The sequence below is a fragment of the Fusarium odoratissimum genome, assembly GCF_000260195.1.
Source record: "Fusarium odoratissimum NRRL 54006 unplaced genomic scaffold supercont1.8, whole genome shotgun sequence".
Taxonomy (NCBI): Eukaryota; Fungi; Ascomycota; class Sordariomycetes; order Hypocreales; family Nectriaceae; genus Fusarium; species Fusarium odoratissimum.
In genome coordinates this window covers 168,801-194,595 of record NW_022158694.1, presented here as the reverse complement: position 1 = coordinate 194,595, position 25,795 = coordinate 168,801, and the positions used below count along the sequence as shown (strand labels likewise).

The 25,795-nt window shown below is 49.2% G+C and overlaps 10 protein-coding genes across 13 annotated transcripts; 5 read left to right on the top strand and 5 right to left on the bottom strand.

Annotated features, from left to right (window-relative positions):
• Nucleotides 1–556: 556 nt before the first annotated feature.
• Nucleotides 557–2,983, bottom strand: FOIG_05865 (uncharacterized protein). Of its 2 annotated transcripts, XM_031204740.1 has the most exons (2): nucleotides 2,891–2,983; nucleotides 557–2,817 (listed from the first exon to the last, which is right to left on the bottom strand). In XM_031204740.1, the coding sequence occupies exons 1-2, from the start codon at nucleotides 2,905–2,907 to the stop codon at nucleotides 1,041–1,043; spliced, it is 1,794 nt and encodes a 597-aa protein (XP_031064989.1). In that variant the 5' UTR covers nucleotides 2,908–2,983; the 3' UTR covers nucleotides 557–1,040. The 2 variants fall into 2 exon arrangements, with proteins under 2 accessions (XP_031064989.1, XP_031064988.1); XM_031204739.1 differs by having other exon boundaries at nucleotides 572–2,983.
• Nucleotides 2,984–3,485: 502 nt separating this feature from the next.
• FOIG_05864 (uncharacterized protein) lies at nucleotides 3,486–5,494 on the bottom strand. 2 transcript variants are annotated; one of them, XM_031204737.1, is made up of 3 exons: nucleotides 5,031–5,494; nucleotides 4,635–4,934; nucleotides 3,486–4,581 (listed from the first exon to the last, which is right to left on the bottom strand). In XM_031204737.1, the coding sequence occupies exons 1-3, from the start codon at nucleotides 5,270–5,272 to the stop codon at nucleotides 3,618–3,620; spliced, it is 1,506 nt and encodes a 501-aa protein (XP_031064986.1). In that variant the 5' UTR covers nucleotides 5,273–5,494; the 3' UTR covers nucleotides 3,486–3,617. The 2 variants fall into 2 exon arrangements, with proteins under 2 accessions (XP_031064986.1, XP_031064987.1); XM_031204738.1 differs by having other exon boundaries at nucleotides 4,635–5,494.
• A 36-nt stretch (nucleotides 5,495–5,530) lies between these two features.
• FOIG_05863 (uncharacterized protein) lies at nucleotides 5,531–6,815 on the bottom strand. The gene is made up of 3 exons (XM_031204736.1): nucleotides 6,516–6,815; nucleotides 6,233–6,442; nucleotides 5,531–6,168 (listed from the first exon to the last, which is right to left on the bottom strand). Exons 1-3 carry the CDS (start codon nucleotides 6,729–6,731, stop codon nucleotides 5,749–5,751), a joined length of 846 nt encoding a protein of 281 aa, XP_031064985.1. The 5' UTR covers nucleotides 6,732–6,815; the 3' UTR covers nucleotides 5,531–5,748.
• A 97-nt stretch (nucleotides 6,816–6,912) lies between these two features.
• On the top strand, nucleotides 6,913–8,730 carry FOIG_05862 (uncharacterized protein). The gene is made up of 2 exons (XM_031204735.1): nucleotides 6,913–7,916; nucleotides 7,971–8,730. Exons 1-2 carry the CDS (start codon nucleotides 7,103–7,105, stop codon nucleotides 8,483–8,485), a joined length of 1,329 nt encoding a protein of 442 aa, XP_031064984.1. The 5' UTR covers nucleotides 6,913–7,102; the 3' UTR covers nucleotides 8,486–8,730.
• Nucleotides 8,731–8,974: 244 nt separating this feature from the next.
• FOIG_05861 (uncharacterized protein) lies at nucleotides 8,975–11,034 on the top strand. Its single transcript, XM_031204734.1, has one exon. The coding sequence runs from the start codon at nucleotides 9,218–9,220 to the stop codon at nucleotides 10,724–10,726; it is 1,509 nt and encodes a 502-aa protein (XP_031064983.1). The 5' UTR covers nucleotides 8,975–9,217; the 3' UTR covers nucleotides 10,727–11,034.
• A 187-nt stretch (nucleotides 11,035–11,221) lies between these two features.
• On the top strand, nucleotides 11,222–11,986 carry FOIG_05860 (uncharacterized protein). The gene is made up of 3 exons (XM_031204733.1): nucleotides 11,222–11,365; nucleotides 11,417–11,518; nucleotides 11,575–11,986. Exons 1-3 carry the CDS (start codon nucleotides 11,353–11,355, stop codon nucleotides 11,610–11,612), a joined length of 153 nt encoding a protein of 50 aa, XP_031064982.1. The 5' UTR covers nucleotides 11,222–11,352; the 3' UTR covers nucleotides 11,613–11,986.
• On the bottom strand, nucleotides 11,743–13,377 carry FOIG_05859 (uncharacterized protein). Its single transcript, XM_031204732.1, has 3 exons — nucleotides 12,909–13,377; nucleotides 12,210–12,853; nucleotides 11,743–12,158 (listed from the first exon to the last, which is right to left on the bottom strand). Exons 1-3 carry the CDS (start codon nucleotides 13,138–13,140, stop codon nucleotides 12,051–12,053), a joined length of 984 nt encoding a protein of 327 aa, XP_031064981.1. The 5' UTR covers nucleotides 13,141–13,377; the 3' UTR covers nucleotides 11,743–12,050.
• A 94-nt stretch (nucleotides 13,378–13,471) lies between these two features.
• Nucleotides 13,472–14,572, top strand: FOIG_05858 (NADH-ubiquinone oxidoreductase 20.8 kDa subunit). 2 transcript variants are annotated; one of them, XM_031204731.1, is made up of 4 exons: nucleotides 13,472–13,608; nucleotides 13,715–13,942; nucleotides 14,040–14,172; nucleotides 14,226–14,572. In XM_031204731.1, exons 1-4 carry the CDS (start codon nucleotides 13,589–13,591, stop codon nucleotides 14,364–14,366), a joined length of 522 nt encoding a protein of 173 aa, XP_031064980.1. In that variant the 5' UTR covers nucleotides 13,472–13,588; the 3' UTR covers nucleotides 14,367–14,572. The 2 variants fall into 2 exon arrangements, with proteins under 2 accessions (XP_031064980.1, XP_031064979.1); XM_031204730.1 differs by having other exon boundaries at nucleotides 13,520–13,942; nucleotides 14,226–14,479.
• A 6,531-nt stretch (nucleotides 14,573–21,103) lies between these two features.
• Nucleotides 21,104–23,291, top strand: FOIG_05857 (uncharacterized protein). The gene is made up of 3 exons (XM_031204729.1): nucleotides 21,104–22,296; nucleotides 22,348–22,655; nucleotides 22,704–23,291. The coding sequence occupies exons 1-3, from the start codon at nucleotides 21,335–21,337 to the stop codon at nucleotides 22,769–22,771; spliced, it is 1,338 nt and encodes a 445-aa protein (XP_031064978.1). The 5' UTR covers nucleotides 21,104–21,334; the 3' UTR covers nucleotides 22,772–23,291.
• An 891-nt stretch (nucleotides 23,292–24,182) lies between these two features.
• Nucleotides 24,183–25,119, bottom strand: FOIG_05856 (nicotinate-nucleotide diphosphorylase (carboxylating); the record flags this gene model as incomplete). The annotated part of the gene is made up of 2 exons (XM_031204728.1): nucleotides 24,183–24,259; nucleotides 24,312–25,119. 2 exons carry the CDS (start codon nucleotides 25,117–25,119, stop codon nucleotides 24,183–24,185), a joined length of 885 nt encoding a protein of 294 aa, XP_031064977.1.
• Nucleotides 25,120–25,795: the final 676 nt, after the last annotated feature.

The following is a 25,795-nucleotide window of genomic DNA, read 5'->3' as shown; positions in this document are numbered from 1 at the left end:
TCTTTTCCTTACATAACCCAAACGTCGCAACATTAACGTTCAAGGAAGAATGAAGGATTCACGAACCAGGAACAATCCTTACACGTCACCAGAAGAGGCGAATTCTTAACAACCAAATGCTGTTTAACTGGAGTTTACTCCAAAAAGCGTCACCGAAGAAAAACAGGAAACATCCAATGGATGCGTACAGTAAAATCAACAGAGGCTGTCGGGAGGCGTTAGTGGTTCCAGACCCGGTCCTACAAGGGTGACGTAGTGTGGCACTAGGCCCTAGGGTGACCTCGGTGGCAGTTTTGGGAAGTGTCTCACATGCTCCCGCTTCACCGCCAAGACCTTCAGGGTCCCTCTGACGATGTTGATGTGAATTCTTTTCTTCCTTCCGTGCCGGTTGCTGGTCTGTTCGTATTCTCCGGAACTTATCTTGCCGGCCCCGGACACTATTGACCCGCTCTCGGGCACCGAAGCCGTGGGGGGGCTACCCTCGGCATAACGTCGTCCTACCTCTCCCTTCTCTCTAGTGAAGGTCTCGTGTGGTTGTGGTACTGTTATCAAGGGGAGGCAAGAAAACTTAGGACCTCTTTTCTAGGTAAGTAATAAAAAGACTTAGGTAAGTGTAGTATATCTCAGCAAGCCTTTAGACTGGTTTACTTTGACACCCTGATTTAACATCAGAAGTTTCCTTGCTCCCTGAGTTCAGGTAACACATCTCATCCATTCAAGTGTCCCCCCCACGCTCCAGATTCAACGTTCTATCTTCAACAGGGTGAGACGAGACAGCCTCATTCTGACAATTTACACGTTCGTGCTCTGTACGTGGGTGTAGTACTTACTCACATAGCCTCCGGTATACCCGTGTAGGACAGGACGACTCATAAGTATCACAATACTTGATCTTTCACATCTTGACTATCCAATTCTTTAACTAATGAAACAATACTTACTGGTACAAAGCGCGATAACTATGGTCAGACCTTAAACATTTCCGTCAACAAGCGTCCAATCCGGTAAACTCACAACTCGAATATGCCCACATTGTGCTTCTACACCAAAATTTGTTGTTGAGCCTTCCTTAACACAACCAGCATTTGCTGAAGAGGTTTCTCATCCATCTTCATCTGCGCAAGCTGTTTCTCCACGGCTCTTCTTTTCTCTAGCTTCGGGGCCAAATCCTTCTCGACAGCCTCGGTGATCAACCGAAACCACTCTGTGGCTAACCACTTTTTGGTATTCCAGAGACACTCGTTATCCAGCTGTGCCAGCTGTGTCAGTTCGTATCGCGCCCAGTTATCCGTCAAACGGCCCTCTTTGTCGTATGGTTTCAATTTGCTGAACTGTTCCCAGACCTTGATAACTTGGCGTGCTTGATTTTCCTCTATCTTGAACCATTCCTGGTGCGTCTTTAGGCAGGCTGTGTTCGGACAAGAGGCATACTGTTTCTCTCTGTGTAAAGTTTGATGAATCAAACTCTCCATCCTCGGAACAGAACAGGGCATGAAGACCTCGAATCTGAAGTCCAAGTCATGTTTGCAGGCATGCCTCCATTCCTTCATCCTCTTTTCAACTTGATCAGACTTTTGATCAGACTTGCTGGACTCGGGACATACTACGTGCCCAATTTTGAGGAATCCAGGCTTTGACCTTTCAGCGAAGCAATATATATACCCAGACAAGTTTTTTGCCCCAACTGGCTTTACCAGTCGACTCATAATATTATGAACTGGCGATTTTCCCGTGTCATCGAAGGTCATGGAACGACGAGAGCGTGATGACTCCACATCTGATTCAGCTTCCTCACTCTTGTTAACCAAGTCATCCGCATTGGGCTTCATTTCCCTCTTCGGGTCACCTGAAGAGCCATCATCAACTCTCTGCGTCTTTCTGCGCGTTGGACTCTCCGCGTACGCCTCCTTGTAGAAGCTTGTGCGAGAAGATCTTGGGGTTTCGCAGCCCTCAGTGCTAAAGATAGAATATGGTGTCGAGGCTGTCGAATATGGTGTGAAGATCTCACTGGGATCTGGCGAGGTGACAGACCCTGGTGAAGTAAGGAATGCATCGTCCGTGGGTGTTGGGTATGATAGCGAGCCTGGTGATCTGGAATAAATGTTGCGATACCTCGAACTTTGGTTCCTTGAAGGCGTCCTCGGGATCTCTCGATCACTCAAGGGGCTCTCCCTAGTAAGTCTGGGGCGTCGAAGTTCCCGCTGTGTAGATGTCTGACGGGAACATTCGCCTATCCCTTCATCTTCGGAGTCTTCTTCTGAACCGAATTCCTCATCACTTAAATCGATGTCTTCTTCAATTGATTCGATCACATCATCGCTCAGATAGTCACCTGAGTACTCGCCGTCGTCTGTGTCGTAAATGAGAAAACTTTGACTTTGATCCGAAGTTCGTTTGCTCGTGGGCGTTACTCCACGTCCTCGAAGGGAAGTCGACGATTTCTGAGAATACCGGACCAGCCTTGGATGTTCTGTGTAAAGCCTTTCTTTGTTCTTCGTCTTGAGCCAGTTGTAGAACCTCCTAGTCAATAAGGCATGGACATAGTCCACAGGGTTCGAAAAGCTGTCTCCATCAAATACGAGTGTTTCCGTATGCCGCTTTTTTTGTCCGTAGCAGACAAGTTTCTCAGCCAAGTCCTTAATTGTGGCATTCTGGTCTTCATCGTTCGGTTCTTGAACAGCCAGTGCTTGGACAATGTAATTAATATCTTTTCTTCGCTTTTTTGGAATCTTGTGGAGGTTTTGGCTCTGGGCATCCCCCCTAGCAAAGCAGTCGATCTCCCCGCCCTGTGGGATCTCTAACGCCTTGTACAGGCTGCTGGAAGCCTCGGAAAGACTGTTAGCTCGACTCATTTCAAAGACTTGAAACTATTGCCAGAGATTTGTCATACACGGGAGACTGAAACATAAAAGCTGTCGAGTTGAGGGCGCGTAAAGGACAAGTTAGAGGAGGAAAGCGATTGGTGAGGCACTCCTAGACGAGACTTCTTGATACTCTTTATGGCTTTTGTCCTTCGAGGAGGCTGGGCCATCCTTGGTCAGGGGGGGTCACGAGTGAACTGCATCGCATGCAGCTGAAGCCAGGATGTGTCGCCCCATGTGCGTGAACCCTGGTCCAGAACTCCAGATCAAAGAGACGAACTATCACCAGATTGACGAGTCTTCGTGGTAGATAGATGAGCAACAACTGGAGGATTTGAGGATACGAAAATAATAGAATTTTGTTTCTCGATTACTTACAACTCTTGTTACCTGGGCCAATTGGCCTTCGAGCAGCTCAATTGACCTCCTTCGTTGAGTGGTCTCACACCATGTTGGTGTTGTTGGTTGTGGTTCAGTTGGTTGGCGCCAACAGTATCTGCAACGGGAACGGACTTTCTTTTGGGAGGATTCCTCCTGCATATGCCCCCCTGTTTCAAGCAAGGTACAATCAACTCTTTTCGGCTTTGGTACGGAGTACAAGGTCTGGAAAAAGATATCCTTCCCTGAAAAGTCAGCCTTGAGATTTCGAAGTAGGCAACCACCGGATGTATTTGGAGATTTATTGTCCTAAATTCTAATGAAAACGCTTCGCGTTCTATGTCAAGTGTTGAGAATCCTTATAAAATTGCACCCTTTCTACAGTCTTGCCCCAGCAGCCTCCAACTCGCTCGGGTACTTAACTCCATCTTTGAGGCTGCCAGCTTGATCTCCAATCTCCAGCGGCGGCAGCTTAACGTAACCCTTCGTGTGCGATAGAGCAGACAATACCCACTCCCTGGTAGCCTTGATGCCTTCGTTGTTGAGCGCCCAAACCACAGCATCTACAACATCGTCCACGATGACGGCTGGTTTGTATCGAGGCTCCTTCTCCGTCGATGTCTGTCGCCAGACGCCAGTTCGTACAAGAATGGGCACCCACTCGGTACCATCCTCCGCTTCAAATTCGCTAGCACCCCGGATGTCACTTTCTGGGTTATCGCCAATCATGTAAACGCGTCGAAGAGGGTGGCATTTCGATGTATCATGCCCAGGGCTTTGACCGCGATTGCAAGCCATATCATGGTAGTACCGTAGCAGCCTATCATGAGCGTATTTGTACGTATGGTTGGATGGCTTGCCGAGTGCGCTGAACTGCAGTTCTGTTCCGTTGGTCGTCGTTGACCATACTCCCTTGAGTGCCTCCATGAATGCTCCCGTGCCAAATCGGTTCACAGGATAGTTTGTTTTCCATAGCATATCAAGGTTGGAGATCCATAGTCCAGGTTGACCATCTTGCTGCCAGCCATTGTTGGGCAGAGACTCGTTGCCATTTCGGTTCGAAACAGTGCCGATGTAGCCTTGATGAGATATTAAAAGGTCGTGGATGATCTGAATATCAACTGACCAGTCTCTTGGATCGTTCCAGACGAAAATGTGGTCAATTTTGAGAGCATTCGCAGGGACATTAGTTGTATAAGGGTCCTTCAGCAAAGGAATTCGCTTGCCATCTGGTAGTGGCGTCGGCTTGCCATTGATCTCGCCCTCAATATGCTCAAAGGGGAACACGTCCTTGCACTCAGCGAGGATATCCGCTGGGGTGACAACACGCTTGAACCCGTACCTATAGCAATTAGCTTACCAGATAACATTTCCCCATAGGAATGTAATACGCACTCAAGAGCAATTTGACGAGCTTTTTCAGGATGAGAGCCTGTAATTAAGACAGTGCCATTGTTCTTGACATCGTCACTCCAACCACTCATTGGTGTGTGGGACAGAATCATCCTGCCTTTTACCACATCGTCGTTCTTGGCGATCTGGAGTCTTTCTTGAAGAGTCTCTGCTTTTTTGTCTTCAGGAACGCAACCGCCGTTTGTCAAAAAGACATATCGGATGCCATTGCTTCTGAGCATCTTGATGACCTTCTCGGCTCCATCCACTCTGCTGCGGCCTTGATATAGGACGCCGTCAATACTGTCGTTCGTCAGTTATGGTACGCATTTTGTGTTCGCGAAACATATATCCCGAGTTGAATGGAAGTACACAAGACACTGTGCGAAGCCGACTTACTCAAATGCAAAGGCAAACTCGGAAAACAGCTTTCGTGCCAGGTCGGTGGGCTCCTCATGTTGATTTGGGTTGACGCCTAGTGAGCCCTTTGGCTTGGATAGATAAACATTAGAGGTAGTGAATGGCCTTTGCGATATAGATGAAGCTCTCAAGACAGCCGCCGTCGTCGGTGTGACAGACCATAGCTGCGTCAATCGACGTGCGGCGAATCGGCATTGGCCGACCACACCGAAGCGTTGCATACTTACCGAAACGCGAAGGATCAAGTATAGGAGAAAATATACACCAGAGCTTCAAGATTAGAGATCTCAGTGAGATGGCAGGATAATAAAAGGTGCAGCGACGACGTGTAATGCTCAAAGTTAACTATTAGTGGTAAAGCTTTAAGTGCCAACTTGTTAGAGTCATGGTTGATAAGAGGACTTGTCGGTAATATCCACCCACAATTGATACGAGCCGAGGATCAACATAACCCAGTAACCAATATGTAAAATCAATACCAGTAGACTACGACACAAAAATGATAATAAACGGGCTTTTCCTTTTTAATGTCAGTTCGTGGAAATGTACAGTTGATTGAGTGGTTCCTAATATCACAGTATCCTTCTATGAGATAATGATTCTGGTGTTACAGTACTTTTACATCACCCGCAATATCTGCTCATCTTACAACCCAACCATGGATGTTCTTTTTACGTAGAGCCAAAAAGTCAATGCTCTATTTCTTATCCCAGTCCCTCATATGGTCCAAGATAAGCGCTGCGGCCTGCTGCGGCGAGTGTTGTCTGCCCAATGCCTCAACGAAATCGCCATCCGGGTCCATCAAGTAAAAGTAGATGCTGTGGTCCACCAAATAGTCCTGTCCTGGCTTGACGTTCTGAGGTGTGCTGAAGTAGACGCGGTATTTCTTGCAGAGCGCCTTGATTTGGTCGTACGTGCCGGTCAAACCGATGAACTTCTCATGGAACTCGCCCAGGTAATCCTTGAGAGCCTTGGGGGTGTCACGGGCGGGATCGCAGGTGATGAAGATGGGAAGAAGTGCACCCGGGGCCTTTTCTTCGACGATATCCAACATGGTAGCCATCTTGTCGAGTTCTTCGGGGCAGATATCAGGGCATCGAGTGAACCCGAAGTATACCTAGTAAGAATTAGCCATGAAACATCCTCGTTTTGAAACTGCGAAGCTCGTTTCCTTGACATACCAAAGAGTGTTTGCCCTTCATCATCTCACTAGTGAATGGCTTTCCATCCTGATCGATCAACTCAAAGGTTCCTCCAACTTTTGGTCGGCCCACGCCCTTGGCCGCCTCAGCTATTCTCTTACGCTGCATGCGCGCCTTTTCAAACTCAAAGTACCATACTAGCAAGCCGCAGGTACCGACGAACAGAATTCCGGCCTTCCAAGAAAAGGGCTGTTGTGCATTTGTCAGCTCATTGTTTCTTCAGACACCATAGCATTTCTCCCCAGGACTTTTCTATGCGTACCCCATTGCTATATCGGCTCTTGGCCTGCTCGATGGTCTTGTATTTCGTTCGGCGCTGAGTGATGGGCTGTCTCGACTGGATTGGCGCTCGTGTGAGGGTTGGTCGGAGCTGCTTGGGCTGGAGAGCGCTGCTGGACAAACATCGCTGGCATTGTCTTGTCGAGAGAGATGAGAACACACCCCTCAGTGCTCTTGAAGTCGTGCTCGAATTCGACATGGTGAACTGACTCTAGGCAAGAGTCGATAAACTCATGCAAAAGCTAAAGAATCTACTACGTAAACTTACATCTTTCGATTGTCACAACCTAGGTAAGCTCCAAAAAATACATGGTCCGGGCTTTTACCGGGTTTATCGATTCCGCCTTAGTCATTCAGCCTATCAACCACTCACTTCTCCCATCCCCAACAGCTTGTCACTTACACCGAAGTTTCAATTTCTGTTTTTTCGATTAGCTTAATAAACTGGCGGTGCTTATATTTCCCTTGCATTACCTGTTTCTCAGTCTGTTATATAAATCGTATTGTGTCAAGTGACCACAGTAATTGTATATAAGGGGCAATACCTGCCAACACTGTCAACACTCCACAATGGAACAAACCATACCAACAATAGGACAAAGCGAAGACTCTCGCTCTGAGCCCTTTGAAAATGATAAAAAGAGCGAAACGGTTGCCGAGACTACCCCTCAGCCTCCGTCAGATGCCCACCCCGCCTCCTCCAACTCACCTTCACATCCTCCTTCTACATCTGCAGAACCTTACAACATGGCCGCTCACACAGCTTCAAAGAAGAAAGGCACCGCTTCGGCAGTTAAGAAGACGCCTAAGCGATCAAAGAAAACGGGAGGCCCAAGGGCGGCGAAAAGAGCCAAACCCGCGCGGTCAGGTTCCACTGGAGATGCCCATGAATCGGCAGGATCCGAACTCGAGGAGTCCGACCATGGACCATATTGCCTATGCCGCGGAGCAGACGACCATCGGTGGATGATATGCTGCGAAAATTGCGAGGATTGGTTCCATGGAGAATGTATCAACATGAACAAAGAGATTGGCGAGAATCTGATCGAAAAGTTTATCTGTCCACTCTGCACAAACGAAAGCCTCACAACGTTATACAAGAAAACATGCGCCTTAGGCGGATGTAAAAAGGCGGCCCGAATAGCCCAGGAGGAGAAGAGCGTGTTCTGTTCCAACGAGCATGCACAAACATGGTGGGAGCGCATGGTAGCCAAGCTGCCCAAGGCAAAGGGGAAAGGAGGAGTAAACGACCAGCTTACCCAGGAGGAGTTCATGGCGCTCCTTCAAGGTGGTCTTTCAGGAACTGACGAAGAAGGGCTTTGGAGGCTGGTCAAGGCACCATTTGCAGGCACAGAGTCAAATGGGACAAACGGAACTGAGAACGGTATGTCGCTGTCGTTTCCTATCTATCACGCAACTCGGCTAACAAATATCACAGAAAATCCCGATCAGATGCACCTCTCTGCTGAGGAGAAAGAGTATCTCGAAAATGCAGCCGCAGCACGCTTCCACTTGGCCGAGGAGACAGTTCTCTGCCACAAAATGCTCACCCTTTTGGAGTTCGCACACGAACGACGGCAAGCTGCAATTACTGCCGGTCGCTTCAAGGAAGATATTTGTGGATACGATCAACGTCTCGACAGTATTAGTGCCCGGGACGCTTTTGAGGCGTTTGCAAAGTCACCAGAAGGCGAGGCTATTTTCAAAGCGTCTCAACTGAGCGATCCTCTAGGAGAAGGCGACGAAGTTCGCGGTATGTGTGAGCGCAAGCGTTGCAAGATTCATAGCGGATGGTATAAGATGCTTTCATTGGGTCTCAAGCATCAAATTCGGGAGATGGCAACACAGGCCGATGAGGTTGGAGAAGAGGAGAAGGCTATGCGCCAAGCCGCGAAGGATAGATGGAGGCGGAAGCAGTCAGAAAAGAACTGGGTTGAAGTTCTGGATGGTTGAAAGCTGCTGCTACTCAGGCGTTGCTGGCGTACGCGGGATACTGCTTATTGTTGGGTGCTTAATTATGTCACCATCAAGCCACTATTATAGAGACCTTCTCAAGCAGTTTGGCAGTTTTTATGAAAGGAACTACAAATATGTACTGTCAATCATGAAATCATGAAGGAAAAGTCCATTCGCACCTGAATGCAAACGTTGTACCTTGTCCATAAACTACAGCATACAAATTTATAATTGTTGCAATCAAGAGGGATCGGCTGAAAGGATTTATCATTGAAGGATGTAAGTGAGCATTTCTTGGCCTCAACCTCATTCTAACATGCACTTTCAATACACTTATACGCTTGAGCTGGGGCTCAATTATTCTTCTTTTAACTGTCGCAATACCCTAATGAGATAGCTGTTAATATTCATTCGTTTATCAGAGCGCATCGAGTTCATACCTCAAGGTCCATTCCATTAAGTTCTGGAGCTAAGCGGACTACTATGACCGCCACCACCCCGCAGTCAGGAAAAAAAATCCTTGTCTCGCCGACCACCAAAAAGTTGAAAAAACATTTGCCTGCTTATCAAGCAAGTAACAACTGGAAACGAAAGGGAGCGCCCATCAACTGCGTTACCTAGTGCATATTTCTGATTCTCTTATTAATACTCATTCCTGTTTTCTATACTTTCTATCGCTCTCATCGAATATCACTCGTCGTACCCTCGTCGTAAAATTACCCCGCCATCATGTCGTCTTCTAACCCCCGCGATCAAAAAGAGCCTGTCGACGAAGAGCTCGAGGAGGATATGCTCGCCGCCGAGGATGCCGCCGAGGAGATTGTCGACGATGAGGACCTGGCTATGGACTCCGACAATGAGGAGATTCTGCTCCAAAACGACTCCATCGGTTACTTCGACGAACCTAAAGACTCTCTCTTCACCATCGCCCAGCACCCCAAGTACCCCTCCATCATCGCGGTTGGCGGTTCAGCTGGCCAGGAAGATGATGCTCCCGGTGCAGGATGGGTCTTCAACACAGCCTCTGCTCAATCGCGACCTCCGCTTCCTGCTAGTTTCTCGAGCGACCCCGCCGCAGACGCCCTGAAGAGCACCCAGCTTCCCTCGTTATTTAGCCTAGATGGCCACACAGACTCGATTAACACACTCGCATGGACTCTGCCTCAAGGAGAGGCCCTGGTCAGTGGTGGACTTGACGGAAGGTTGCGCGCTTGGAAGGCAACCATCTTGAACGATGGTTCAGTCAAGATGGACTTCCTTGGTGAGGCACAGGAGGTGCCTGAGGTCAACTGGATTGCGCCATGCCCATCTTCCACCAACCCCAACACCATCGCTCTAGGCGCTTCCGACGGTTCGGTTTGGGTCTACACAGTTGATCCTACAGATAAAGCCAATCCTCTTCAGATCGTTCAGTCCTACTTCCTCCACACTGGTGCCTGTACCGCTGGTGCTTGGACGCCTGATGGTCTTCTGTTGGCTACCATCTCCGAGGATGGAAGCTTGTACGTCTGGGACGTTTGGGGTGAGGCCACTGCCAAGAACCTCGTTGGCGACAACGGTATGACTGCAGTAGCTTTGACTGCCGAGGATCAGCGTTTCGAGGTTGAGGGTGGTCTCTACTCGCTTGCCATTGACCCCAAGGGCGCCTTCGTTGCTGTCGGTGGTGCCACTGGCGCCATCAAGATTGTCTCTCTTCCACGACTTGCATCTTCCGGACCTCAGCCCCAGGCTCGTGCCCGAGCTGGAGGCAAGACTACTGGTCAGTCAACGGCGACCGCTGGCGGCCAAATTCTCGCCGCACTACACACCCAATCCGAGAGTATCGAGTCGCTTGCTCTCGTCACAACGCCCAACACACCTCCTTCCACCCTTCTCGCAGCCGGCTCTGTGGATGGCTCTATTGTCGTTTACGATGCCACCCGCCGCTTCGCCGTCCGACGGCACATCTCTGGCGCCCATGAGGAACATGCCATTGTCAAGCTCGAGTTCATCCCCAACTCATGGCAACTGACCAGCTGCGGCATGGACGGTGTCGTACGCCGCTGGGACCTCCGAGGTGCTGGTGCCACAAACCCCAACGCTCCCGCAACAGCTGCTGAGGCTGGTCTGCAAAAGGAATGGAAGGGCCACCGTGGTGATGGAGAAGGTGGCGGCGTCTTGGGCTTTGTTCAAGGCGAGACAGGAGAGAGGATTGTCACCGCTGGTGACGACGGTGTTGCTCTAGTCTTTGAAGCATAGTGTTTGGAAAATCAAAGGTTTTGGGAAATGGTATATAGAAGGAGAAAAGCGTACTCGGAAGTCGTTTCTGCTATCTTATGATTACAATGAATAGAAATAGGGATGATACCCTGGATATTGGTTGCTACGGCTTGGTGGCCTGTACTTTGTGAAATTTTGAGTCCCAGCATATGGCTGGTCAGGTTCATTATGATACCCATGTTGACCAGAGAGGAAATCCGATGCGTAGCTGCACATGTGTATAAGTGAGCGCATTCGTTGATAGTAAACGGAATTACAATATGAAATGCGATGAATTTATTGATCAGCAGATGGATGTCTTGAATGGTTATATCTACTATTTAGCCAAGTCAACATATAATTGTCTAGATGGATTATACGTTGGGGAGGGAAGGTGATCAGTCAGTGGTGATGACATAGCCTGCTTATCGATAAGAGCTGCGAGTTCGGATCCATCAATCGCTGTGTCTGATTGGTCAGCGCTTTTTGGAATCTGAACCGCGCTTGTTCAAAATTCTTTGACCCATGACAGCGAAACGAGATAGCATCATACCCGAGTCTATTTAGCTGTCAACGAGCGTTGCCCTTCAACCAAACACTTCTTCTTCGCTTAAATTACATACAAAATGTTTGGAGGATGTATGTCGAACCCCAATTGAATTGTCGAACATCAAAACTGATCCATCGCAGTCGCCCCCCCTCAGCAGTCTCAGGAGGAGATCCGCGCTCTTGAGGCCGATGCTGCCTTTACAGTCCAAGGTGCCATTACCACTGCTGTCCTCCTCTACCTCTGTATGTTTGATGAATTTTCTTGATTTGACATGAGTGGTGCTAACGATGTTCCCTAGCTCCCTTCGCTATCGACCTCGTCGGCAAGATCTTCTAAATACCAATAACACCGTTTACGACTATGAATCTGTCCGTGTCGTCTTTGATAGTGTTATGAGCCTGCAGAAATGCGGTCGATGGTGCTTCCGCCGCGCCATGTACAATAGAACCGGTTTAGATGGGACGGGCGGGAAGTCATGATTAATCTGTAACAATACATATCCCAAGACGTGGTAAAAGCCGCGCAGCAACATTCCTCACGAGATCAAAATGCACCATATCCGTTCCCAGTTCATAAACCCAATAGAGGTATCACTTGCTGTGTCGATATTATTCTTAGACTTTACAAAGAGTTACGTTTCGTATCCTATGACGCCTAGGATGAATACCCAGTCCTGACTCCAACTCTATTTCACCAATATACATCCTAACAAAAGACAGTTGCTCCGTCTTTACCACCTTTGTCGCTAAACCGTCTGCCCTGATTAAGTTCCATCTATTTTGAGTGCGGGTTCCTGGTCTTCTCCCACTCTGCATAATCTGTCGATAGAGCCTCGAGCTCTTTCTTGATATGCTGGATCTGCTTCTCATAATCCTCAAGCACCTAGAAAAGAGTTAGCTGGTTTGTTTGTATCGCGGTCGATCCGTCACTTACTCGTTTTGCTTTAGCTTCTCGCTCTGGATCAATGCTCTCTCCCTCAGAACCGGTAGGCTTATCCAGCTCCTTGCTGAGCTGATCAGCATAGCCTCGCAACACAATAAGTCGGCTCCATAGTTCTTCCTCTCTTGCCCCAACAGCAGGGTCTTGAACTTCTCGCTCCAGAGTCTGCAGGCGGCTGCTCAGATCATCCTCATCACCACTCAGTGCGTAGCCACGGTTGCGGAGCACTTGTATCCGTGCAGCAAGCGCTAGGCATCTTTCACTAATTGTTGTCTGTCGTCGACGGGCTGCGACAGCGCGAACCTCAGTTTCGAGCTCGTGGCGCTGAAGAATGGCATCCAGGCTGCCGTTGATCTGGTGGAGACGAATGTTGAAGTCGGCAACGGCGCGCTGTTGCGTTTTAAGGCGGTCGGCAACGCCAGCGTAGCCGGAACAAAGAACGGGCATGAACCCTGGGGCTGGCTTGTTCTGCAGGGCTTCCTCCCATTCCCGAGGGTCTTCGTGAGGTTGAGGCTTGTAGTAAGGAACGTGGCTCTCATCAACCTTGTTGTAGAAATAGTATTTGAAGACGCAGTTGGGGTTCGCAGGGTCCCATTTCTCGGTAACAAGCTTCATTTGCTCCAGAATCGGCTTCTGGTCTATACAGGGGTCAGTCTTGCGATGTAGGAGAACAGCTCTTTCTTGACAACATACGCGGTGTTTCCTTTCCAGGCTGCCATAGCGAGTTTGAAAGCTGAGCTTGCGATTGAGATAGAGCTGGCATCTGTTGCGGCTGTGGTTGCTGGATCGATGCGCCGAGTGTGTTGCCTTGTTGCTGTTGTTGAGGCTGGCCTAGACCGAATCCTGTGCTCTGAGTCGGCGCAGTTGTCTGAACGGGCTGCGACTGCCCAAACAGCGAAGGCTTAGCCTGTCCGAAGAGCGACATGGTTGGTAATGGTGTTGCGACGTCAGAATCGGGAGCTGTCAGTCGGCAAGCTAGGCTTTGATTGATGAGATTCCTTGCCGAGACGGAACCCGGGCGAAAGAGGTAGCTAGTAGCTCAATATGAGATTAATTCCCGTTGTGCGACTGTATAGTCGTCGTAGTCAAGTTTTATCGGGGGCTGTAAGACTGAAAATGCGACTGTTTGATTGTTTGCTGTGTTTATTTGGCGGCTTAAAATTATTGGAGCTGAGCGACGCGAAAACAGAGCTACGCTCACCTTGGGCCCCGTTGCAGCCTTGCGCCCAGCCTCGCTTCACCGAACCACCAATCACAGTCAGCCAATTCCTACCTTACGCTACCAAATCCTAGCCGAACGACCTCACATAACCACTTCCGGATTCTTGAATCACCGCAACGTTTGACGACGAGCTTCGCAGAATACCGGCATCATGTCTACCCGAAGGCCCCAGTATGTTCACTCGACAGCTGACTTTCTTGCCTATGCTCTGGAGCTCCCAGCGGATGCAATTGAGTTCTATAACAGCTGATAATTGGTTAACTAATCAATCCATCAGATTCTCCCAGCAGGTGCTCATTGACACCACTCCGTTGCCCGCCGATATTCCCGCCGTCAAGGAGGTCGGTGCCAGTTCTGCCCCTCTCCTCTCGGCCTCCTTCTTCATCGGTGCTCGATGCCGCGACTACAATGACGATTATATGCAATGCAAGAACGAGAACCCTGGCCGAGGAGAGCTTGAGTGCTTGAAGGAGGGCCGACGAGTTACCCGATGTGCCTCCAGCGTGTATGTTATCTAAGGTTCAGCAGACCGTATAGTCTGGTGGTCTTCCTGAAGCGCAGTTAGCTTCAAGGCTGGGGCCAGCCACTGACATGATCAACAGTATCAAGGACATCAACACCCACTGCCTGGCTGAGTTCCGCAAGCACTGGGAGTGCCTCGACGACCGAAATCACCAGTTGTGGCAGTGCCGTCCTGCTGAGTGGAAGCTCAACAAGTGCGTCTACGACAATCTGGTACGACAGCCATGGTCCATCACTGTAGATGAAGGTTCTAATACAAGACATAGAAACTCGAGAAGAAGATCCCCGATCAGCCAACGAACTCAACCCCTGTTCACCTTCGACCAAAGCAGATCTTCGCTGATGTACGCATCGGGCCTGGAGACGGCAAGCCCTTCGTTCCGGGGCAGGAGGATGCGCAACAATAGAGCGCTGGAATCTATTAAGATCGAGGTTCGGTCATGTATATTTGTTGATGAATCAAAGAGAGAACTACCAGCTATCAAATCAAAATCCGTTTGCTCACATGCGGTATTATATATCATTGACTACTAAGCTGCAGGTCCCATATCAAGTTCGATGCAGTCTTATTCACTCCATTCACCAAGCCAAGCAATATATTGACTTTCGGTGACATTTCACACATCAATCGGTATCTCGATGTCAATAGCTGCTACCATATGATATTGTTATGGCGGCTTTCAACCCGCTATGAAAGCTCTGGTTCTCAGCATACCATCTAACCTCACGCAGATCAAGCTTATCAACAAAGTTACTGGTCACAGCATTGCAGTCCCCAAACGTAACAGAACCTGCAGCATCATGCAGCTAGCCTTGAACGCCTGATGCACGGCACTCCAAGACATTTGAGAGAAGTCACCAACAACACTGCAGTTCGGCTAAGCGGTGGAGCCACAATTCGGTATGTCCTTTTTTTGTGATCTGGTAAAGACCACATGACGAGATCGACATTTGATGGGCAGAGGTATATGATCACGATGCATGAGACCGGCCGACAACATCTAAAGGAGCTGCCGAGGTCACCGCCACGCCGTTTTAGAGCGACCAACACGGATTTTGGCGAGATGCCGGAGGTCGGACTCGTAGTGACCAAAGGCATTTGATATGCAACAAGCATGCTCCTTGAGCCGCATGTATGAGGATGGTTACAACTTTGAACCCTAGAGTAGGGCCTTCTTGTCGGTGACTGGTCCTCAGAGTCGCACAACCTCACATATGCCCCAGACCATGCACATGATCATTTCTGTGTTGTTGGCCTTTTAGCCGGGGCTTTTGTTTCGGCTTCATTTAGACTCGTTCAGGCAGCGTAACTGTTGTCATGCAACGAGCCGTTTCGTTTCAAGTAGAGTCGATCAGCAGAGGGGACGATTGGCTTGGTGTGATGGGCAGAAACCTAAGCTGGAACCGGCATATACACGCCGTGAGGGGACATACGGCGGAAACCTGCTTTTCTGGCTGAGTAGAGGCTCGTATATTAAGCGAGGCACATAAATTAGTAGTTAGGCTCTTGATACTGTGAATTGAGCTTGATATGGCCAAACTCAAGTCTATTCAAACGGGCTTCATACGTAAGCTTACTACTCCCTCTGTAGAGTAGGAACCTTTGGCACAAGTGCATAACAGTTAGAGCCAGAGCTGACCCTTGCATCATCACACTTTGGGTGTCTTGTTTCTCGATTTTCGGCGCTTGTGCGCTTCGTGAAACAAGAAACGGGCCTTTCAAGCGCCCATGTTTGATGTTCAGAATGGGCCACGTTGTTGGTTGGCTGACATCATCTACACCCCCTCTGGCCTTCATAAAGGCCGCCAACAAAGAAACAATTATGAGAATCTTGTCTTGGTTTTTTCTCGGTGCCGTTTTAGAGGGGTTCACGAGATTGTACGAGTTTGCTTCGAGAAGTCAGGGCACGGTTGTACCATGTCGTGGTTGCATGTCGCCGAATCGATCGGCCCTGTCTTCAAGCGACGTACGTAGTATCACAGTGTCCGAGGATCACGGTTTCTTTTCTTTGTGCGGCATCGATTCCTAGGGGTTTTGTGTTTGGTGGTGTACTTGTGTGGTGGTTTGATCGACCTGTCCTTTGAACAGTTGACCTCGAATATCACGATTCAAGTGATGATGCCAAGGTTGGTGTTGTTCCGCCGTCCCAGTTTCTAACTGGGAGAAAGACAGCGAGATCAGATAATATGGGCAAAGTATCACAAAGAACCCTTGGTTTATTACAGCTCGATCAGTGTGGAGATCTATCGACGACGCTGTTGAGAGTTTGTCACTCGCAGCGACAAACAAAATTCACGAGCCCGAATCATCTAGTGCACCTAAGTTTACGAGCCTGGCTATGTTATTTTTCATCCTGCTCGAAAACCCAAGTCAAAGGAGACTAGTTTGGGGCAAGTAATTATTGTATCAGTGATTTGGAATGAATCAGACCGTCTCCTGTAGGGTAGGTGTGTCAACTCGGAGAAGGATGAAGACATATTGAAGTTCTGTGAAGCTTGTACCAATCATAGAAAACATCAGTTAAATAAGAACTTAACGTCAAGAGTGAGCGCGCGTGCTCACTGTGGCCTCCATGAGATAAACAAGACGTAAAGTCTCAATCCATGCCACCACGTTGACTGTGTTGGAGGATCAGCAGGCCACTCAGGTCGCCATGACAGCGCCGGTAATAGCAGCGGCATTGAATATATATGAAACAGTGAGTATAAGTCTGGACCCAAGACGCAGGATAAAGGGGGACACATTGGAAGGGCCTTGCTTGCGAGAAGGGATATCTCGTCCCTTTGTGTGAAGCGGTGACTGGAGTGGTAAGATATCACGCGTGACAGTGAATGAAGGAGACATGTGGAGAATTGAGGACTAGATCCCGGGATAGACCCAGGATATCGGGTACTGGATGTAACGAGAAGTCAGTCTAGAATGATCTGTGCTTTCATGTGGACCAAGATCGATCAGCAAAGCGGCTTGAAAATTCCAGCTAAATTGCTTGTTCGGATCAAAGTTTGAAGGCTGCCGATATCTATACCGATGCTTACGTATATCTTCAGTTCAGTGATGTTAGACCGTAGAACTTCGGCCTCTACTTGCAGATCCTAGGCCCGGAACCACCGATCATCATCGTCTACAGGCTTGAAACTCGATGGACGATTCGGTGCCGCCGGTGACAAGGCTGGACTTCCTAATTGACTCAGCTCTAGGAGATCGGCCACGTAATACAGAGTACTCGAACTTTAGCAGAGCCGCGAGTGGACTAAATATTATGGTTTTGGTTTAGAAGCGAGGATAAAGTTGTTCGAGGTGCACTGAAGGAATGAAGTTGAGCGCCACCGTGTCGGATGCTTTCTCCAATGGGAATCACTGGTCCCTTTCCTGTTAGAACATGGAGAAGTTGTGGATTGCGTGTCATGCCATCCAAGCTCGGAAGTCGGTCTTGAGTCGCTGTGATCGACTCAATGGTTTTAAGACAAATGCGTTGATGGCTGAGCTCAATGTGTCTAAGGGAGGAGTATATACGTGCTGAGAGGGGTGTGAGAAGTACAACTTAGGTAGAAAGAGGTAGGTAGATTGATAATTCATGAAGTAAAGTAGTACGACTGATCAAGGGATCATGTGTATGTTAACAAAGCCGGACTCCGATGATCAACGACGATCAGTTTATTGTGTCAACGTTTTGAAAGCAAGCCATCGACGATATGGCCCGGAGGTAGCTACCAACTTCGAGTTGTCCTAGTGTTCGGTTCTGGATATCGATCGTCACCCCAACCTACCCTAAAGTCCATTGTATGGGAGGCAAGAAGACTTAGAATCAATATCCTTAGCGATATAAAAATCTAGACCAGTTTAGGATAGACTTGGTAGGTCTCTAGGCTAATTATTTTTGGCACCTTTTTAAAATGTCAGAAGGTTTCTTGCTCCCCAAGGCCATCAAATGAGTATCTCTAGCTCTGAACTATGAATCAGAGGCAATCATTCTGTGACACACCAATCTTCTCCTACTGTGGAACTGTCCAGGGTGACATACAGAGAAACCAACGACGAGCCGAACTGTCCGTGGCCACGAACGGAGCAGGCCCTGCTGGGTCGAGCCAAGCTACAGAAGAATGACGGCCCGCGAAATCGAGCATATATTCGATTTTTCAAATGACTTGCAAGGATGGCTTGGCATTTGCCAATTTAACATCAAGCGATGAAATGTTCTCAGTATTTGGTAATATCAGAAAGGAAAAGTGAGGCCTTGGATGGGAGATGAAGAACGGAGCAGAAAGGTCACCTCTAATTAGCTCAGTTTCAGATATGCTAGAAGCGCATGGGGAAGAAGAGAGCCGGGTTTATTAGCGGGTTTTCGGACATGCAGCTGCAGGGAAGCCCCACAACAACCCGCTACACCACCCTTGAATAGCTTGTTTGATGGAGATGAGGTCGACAATCACAACGTTGATTGGCCGTGTCCATCGGAGATGGATCGTCAGAGCACGCGCCACATCGACATCTGCAAGGGGCAGTGAAAAAGGGGTGGAGAGGTACGTACTTCCAATCAACCAATTGCTCAGCTCAGCTTGCCTCTTACAGAATCAGAATCAATGCGATGGATGCGAAGAGAGATGAAGGCTAAGGCCAGGTAGGAATGCGTTTCGTATTTGTTAATGCTGACATATTGTCGTTTGATCACATACAAACCCGTGCGTGCGTATGTGTAAGTGTTGGTGTACGACCCGGCATAATACATACCCTCACCGTTAACACGATCTTGATCTCAATCGATGGTATCTAGGTAGTATTACTTCCCGTCAGGTTCTAGTATGACACTGCATCCGGAAGTCAATGGACCCTCAAAATCTACGGTGTAAGTGCAAAGTGTATTGACTCCAGACACATCCCCATAAAGTTACGGGTCAACACGCATGTGGTAAAATGCTCACAATTGAAATTGACCAAAACCGGGGGGCTTGAGACTTGATTTTGGCTTCCGAGGTGGCTTTCATGTCCACGCAAGCAGGCCAAGCTTTGCGAAGCATTCTCTAACCTTCTACTCCAGCATGATCACCAGTGGGGGACGAGTGGGGATCATTTCGACAGGAAATGATGAGCAAAGAATCGAGCTTCAATCGAGTCTGGGCTGTTGAACTCGACAAGGTTTTAACACAGGAGCAAAGTCAATCGTCTCGTTTAGGTAGGGTATGATGAGACCGGGGGATGGGATAGCCCGGCACTCGAAAGGAAAAGAACCGGATATGAGATGAGGGGATGGATGCTACGTCAATGAGCAACACCAACACCAACAGCCTGCCTCACCACTGTCAAACCCAGCATCAAACGCCCAACAGCTGAAAACACTGCCAGAGCTGAGATGACTGGTAATTACCTTGGGCCAGGGCCAGGTCTGTTATGATCTGAACCAGTTGATTACTCTTTTCCACTGTGTTTGAGCATAGCAAGGGTCCCAATCCTGGATCCTGTGTTGATTTGATTAGCTGCCCGCCTATGCAGTCAATGCTGGCGCTGCAATGCAATGCTGCAATGCTATCCTGTAGAAGCCAAATCTTTGTACGTAGATACCACGTAGATATGTGTGATCGTCGCATTGAAACCGATATGTTTCTACCAAGTCACTGGGTTGCAGTTATGATGTAGGTGTTTGTGGTATAGTCGATCAGCGGCAGTCGTCGGCTTGGACAGTTGGACTGATGCGCGGTGTCACAGTAAGGTATTGGAAGTACCTAAATGCAGGTACCGTCCAGTCTTTCATCAGAGGCGTCAATGCTGCGCACACAGGCAAAAGGGGATTGAGTAAGCCACGAGTTTCATCATCGTGGCTCGAGGCCCGTGCGTCTGCCGTACGCCGAAGATATCGTCCTCGAGGCGATTGCTTTGCGCTGTGAATAATAGTGTGAGCGTCGAGTTATTCAGTCAATAGCTGCAAAAGCGAGGATTCTACAAACCCTTCGAATGATAGACAGTCAATCAATGCCATTGGACATGTATGCAACTCGGGCTGGACTTCAATATCACAGCGCTAGACGTCAAAGCCACGCTCATCAATGCCTCCCGTCCAGTTCAAGGCACTGGGCTGATGCATGATTCGTTCCTGGGTGCCTTGCAGCATCCATTCCCGCCATATTTCTAGCGCCCAGCCTAACGCACCCCTCCACTGGCTTGAGGCACTAGCGTATTCCAGCCCGCGTTCCAGGGGTCATTGTAGCAGCTGCCCTGCCCGGGACAACAACAACAACAACCTAAGAGACGCAGGCAGGAGGAAGGCCAGCAGTCGGGTGTCACTGTCAGTGCCAACTAGTCACTCTGTCAGTGCTTGCCAACTGCGACGGCCCTTGGCAACGCACCGCATTGTAGCCAAAACATTGGCAGCCTCATCTCTTCTTGGGACCTCCCTTCACTTTCCCTCGAAATCAACTTCATTCTCCGCTTTCTTTCTTTTCAACTATCCACTATTCACGCTCACTTTATTCGCATTTCACACTCATTCGTTCGTCTTGCACTAACAGCTTCTCGCTGTTGCCGCTCTCTACTCTGATAGTAAGTTAGGTTCGTTCTCGAACGACACCCCCGGCCTCGTCCCCTGCACCACGCCCCAGCTCACACTCGATTGCAGGCTCGCGAGATCCCCAGATACCCCCTGCAAAGCATCCAATCAATACCGCACCATCTAGCCAATCGCCCCTGGGCTAACAGTGGCTGTCCGTCTGCGACCCGCCGAGCAGTTCCTTTTTAACGTCGTCGTCCGCTCCGAAGCCATCTCGACTCTTCTTCCCTCTCCCTCACCCCCCTCCAAGAGTCTTCGTCGAACGATAGCAGGGCCTGCCACTCCTTTGTTTGCGTGTCTACGACATTGCAGTCCACTCCTTCAAAACCAAAACTTTAAAGCCAAGCCTCCGGTTGAACCGTTGATATAGTCCCAAGACCTCCCTCATCTTCTTGACCTCACCTTTCGGTATCGCAAAGCAAAGTTGATCAAGTCGTCCTTCCTTCGGTTCATCCTTCTGTCACTCCTTCAATTGTTGAACTTCAGTCGTTGTTCAACCACACCAAAACTCTTTTCGAGACTCCTAGACGGAATCTCAACTTCAGCAGTGCTGTCAACCGCTCACCAGACTGGTTCTGAATCAAATCCAACGTCAACCCCATCTACAGACACTACCCACCACAAAAAGGTAAGCATACTGTAGTCTGAACCCTGCATTTCTGTACCTGCATCCATTATCTGCGTCCGCCCTCTTTGTCTCGCCTTGTTCTCCACCAACCCCGGTCTTTGAGGGAGTCTTTATCGATATCCTCCCTTTCACAACACCGACTCGGCCTTGTCCTCGACAGAACATCGCCGAAGCAGAGCCATGTCTTTTGTCACCATCGATAGCGGCAATGAGTCCCTTTAAGTATTCAGCAAGGGAAATCCCTTCAACTCGATATATCGATGTTTACTTCATCTTATTTCACACGAAATTGTCTCAACACCAAATGTCTTACACGTTCTCGTCCAAACATTCCCCACAAGAAACACCATTCCACCCTCGCTACATCTTAGCCTCGTCGCATTCATCAAAGACACGGAAACAGCTATTGCCAAGCGGCATTGGTTTGACGTTTGCTCAACTGAAACCAGCCACACCTAATACCTCTCAAGCTTATATAACTGACTCTATTTCCAGTTCACCCCATTCCGTCTTGTGTGTCTGTTCACCGATCACCATGAAGGCGTCTATGTTCCTCCTCGGCGCTAGCGCCATCTTGGCTTCGGCCAGCCCTATTCGAAATGCTCTCGAGAAGAGAGAGATTGAGAAGCGAGAGATGAAGACCGAGTGGGTCTACGAGGTTGTTACCGTCACTGTTGTTGCTGGCGACGAGCCCGAGACCACGGCTCCTGCGGCCACAAAGCCCACTGGCGTTGTGTTTATGGAAGCCCCTGCTCCCAAGTATACAGCTCCTTCAACCACCAAGGAGGCTGCGAAGCCCAAGAAGGTCAAGAAGCCTGTCAGCAAGCCCTCAACCACCAAGGAGGCCCCTAAGGTTACGGTCGTTACTGTCGAGCCCCAGCCTGAGTCTACTAAGGAGAGCGTCTATGAGTCTCCCGCACCCGTCGTCGAGAAGCCCAAGACTACCGTCGAAAAGGTTGTCGCTAAGCCTACCAAGGCTGCCGAGCCCAAGGTTGAGGTCCCTGCTAGCGGCGGTGATGACCTCTCTCTGGATGGTGCCTATAACACTGTTATGCTCGCCTACCACAACATCCACCGTCTTAACCACTCTGCCTCTGCCCTTGAGTGGGATGATGAGCTTGCCGGCTACGCCGAGAACACCGCCAACGGTTGTGTTTTCGAGCACGACATGTAAGTCAATAACATGTGTGAATAACGAATTGATGACTGACATATCTTTAGGAAGCAAGGCAATGGCGGCTACGGCCAGAACCTCGCTTCTTGGGGTGCCACAAGCGACATTGATGGCCTCAAGAACAAGGCCGCTGCTGGTGGTATTACCAACCAGTGGTACAACAACGAGATGGCCAACTGGGCTTTCTATGGCCAGGAGAACCCTCCTGCTGATATGAACATTGACCTCTACGGCCACTTCACTCAGGTTGTCTGGAAGGACTCCACGAAGGTCGGCTGCGCCACTGTCAAGTGCCCTGCCGGAACTGTTCTCAGCTTCCCCTCTTGGTACACCGTCTGCAACTACAACCCTCAGGGTAAGTCCCACCCGTGTGCTGATGATGCAAACATCGCTAACTTTGCAGGTAACTTTGGCGGCCGTTATGGCGACAACGTTCTCAAGCCCAAGGGCGAGAAGCGCGTTACTGTCTAAGCTCTAAGCTCTTTGATGAACGGATATGGCACGCTTCTACATCGTTCGCGGGTATGAGGAATCCCGGCATGTCTTGGTTGGCAAGCACTCGTATCTAGTGAGGTGGCAGAAGACGTAGCCCCCTAGACCACGTCTACAGCAACTGTTTCCTTTTTCTCTTCATTTCGATTCTCAATGTACGTTACGCATCATCGTACTTTACGATCTTCTTTGCTCAACATGGGGCCACCTGGCCAACTTTTCTTCTTCTCATGGTCTTGACTTTACATGCCTGGCGTCTAAGAAAATGATATCAGATAGGGATTGAGGGCGCGTAAGGAATGAGGATTAACGAAGAGTGCCTGTGCAAGTTCTTTCAAACCGCGTTGTCTCTTCTTTTCATTGCCTGGTAGTGAGTCATGTATGAATTGACTCTTTTCCACGGCCGTTTTGGGGTTTTACAAAAGGGTGTTTGATGAATGCCTCCTGCAGACAGTTGCATGTCGATAGACACAAATGGCACCAAGATTTTGCCAAGACATTCCCGTTTGATTCCAAAATTGTGATGATGTGACAACTTTCAAGGCGAAGTCATGCCTACTTGACCATGCCATTAGGCTTCGTCAACTCATCTGCCTCCTGAGTTTATGATGATACTGATTATGCTTCGAATATATGTAATAGACTTGAAGTATTTGTAGAAGGTGAAGAGTGCACAGTAGCCCAAGGGATAGCGTAGCTACGGGGTCTTGGCCCTCGTCGTGGTCACGCTGTGTCCAAGGCATGCTCAAAGCTCCATTTCTCTTACTCAACTCTCATATGACGAGTTGATTAAAGCTCGAACGCTGTGCTGAAACATCACGACACAGAAATATCTCCATGTATGAACAAGGAACGAAAGACGACCGAAGAGATTGGAGATCGGAAGTAAAGGAGAAGAAATAGTCTCATGGTGTGGGCGTCTTTTGGCGTCACCAAACCCAAGAGTTGAGGACTGGCCAGTTATGTTTGTGCCTGGTGACTCTGACATTTGAATCAGAGATTGCTAACAATGGCACAGGCCTGTCGAAAGGGAGATTCATCTTCGTCTTGCTCACTTCTTCACCTCCAGCCCTGCTTTGTATATTCTATCGACGAGGAATTTAAGCAGCGTGATGTTATCACGTTCTGACACCCGCAAGTTCCTGAACAGGAGAAGCAGACATCTTTGCAAGACGATCTTTTAAGCCACCATCGGAATAGAGGACCAAACATGGAAGCTAGGATGGCTGGTTTTTGACTATCGATGGTGGAGATGCTTCCGAGGCAGATGAATATTATCAGGTTGTTCATGTGACACATGGAAGTCTACAAAGTCAGCACTCGACTTCGAGTTACCAACAGAACGGATCCTTAGTTTTCGTGGATATCAATATACTTTTATTATCTTGACCTAGTGCTCGATCTTGAGTGAGAAATCGATGTGCGGCACTCCCTGATGAATAGAACTTGTTGACAAAATATCGACATCTATAATATGTTAGCATCGGCATGCTCTTCAGAAAGCCTTCCAAGTACTCACCATTACACAAGTACGCCTCAAAGTTATCTTCCTGAAGTCCACCAGATGTCTCAAGCAGGAAATGCCTCTTCCCTTGCCATCGCTCCTTGAGACTTCTTGAAGCAACCTTAACACCATCACCAGTGAAGTTATCCAACATAACCACATCGGCGCCAGCCTCGATGGCCTCGTCAGCCTCAGCCTCGCTCTGAACCTCCACCTCCACTTTCATACTGAAGCCACCGACTGACTTGGCAGCCTTGACAGCATCGGTGATACTGCCTCGGCTCCAGACGTGGTTATCCTTGAGCATGATCATGGCGCTGAGATCCATTCTGTGGGCATCCGCGCCGCCGACTAGCATGCCGTACTTCTCAACGAGGCGGAATCCCGGCGTTGTCTTTCGTGTTCCTGCAATCACACCTGTATACCCCGCCTCACGCGCAATCGATACAAGTCGCTGGCTCTTGGTAGCGACGCCAGAGCATCGTGCAAGTGTGTTCAGAGCAACGCGCTCACCAAGGAGAATTCCGCGGACAGGACCCTTGACTGTTGCAACTCGATGCTTGCCATTGCTCAGGTCAACAGCTGTTCCCTCTTCAGCATGCCACTCGACGGTGCAGCCGCACTGCGTAAAGACCTCGTCGAAGAAGGGTCGGCCGGCGATGATGCCGCTGGATTTACCCCAGAGGGTAGCGACACGGGGACCGTCACCGACAACGAAGCCGGCGTAATCGAACGAAGGCGTATCCTCAGCTAGCCAAGCGGTTACCGAGGTTTTCCATGAAGGAGGGAGAAGGTTTGCGAGGTTTCCTTGAGGGTGAGCCATTGCTTCGAAGTTGAGGCCAGCAAGTGGTGATGTGAGGAGAAGAGGGCAAAAGAGTGGAGGATTAGCGGCTTAAGAGGTTGTCAAGAGGGTATGTAGTAAAAAAAAGTGACTGGTGTTGGCGGCAGTTTTCAATTCCATAGTCCCGGGTGCGGGATGGCGGATAACGGGAGGATGCGGGGGACACATCCGACCTCCGACCGGAACAGGTGGGGGTGGGGTTCTCCGGATGCTGCCGGCTTAGCCACTCTCACTCACTACAGGCCAGCACGTGGAAATCATATCAGTCTGCGGAAACATCAGAAAGTCAAGGTGCCTTGGCTATGAATAGGAGACACGGCGATGTCGACGGTCATGTTTGAACAAAATAGCAATGCATAGTATGTTCTAAGTCAGAAATGGAAAAATCTACCTCTCATGACCCTCTCGTCCAACTCCCAATTGCGAAACAGTAGAACAAAAGAAGACCCGCCTGATGCACCATGCATGAACTGAATGAAGATAAGAGAAGAGAAGAGAAGAAAAACCAGGAAAGAAATTATGCATTGCGTACAGAAATAGTAAATGAGCCGGGACCAGGCTGCCAGTACCAAAGACGAAAAACACCCCGACTGTGAACCAACCCGCAAAACATGACCTATAAGACAAAACAAAAAATAAGAAACACGAAAAAAGACCG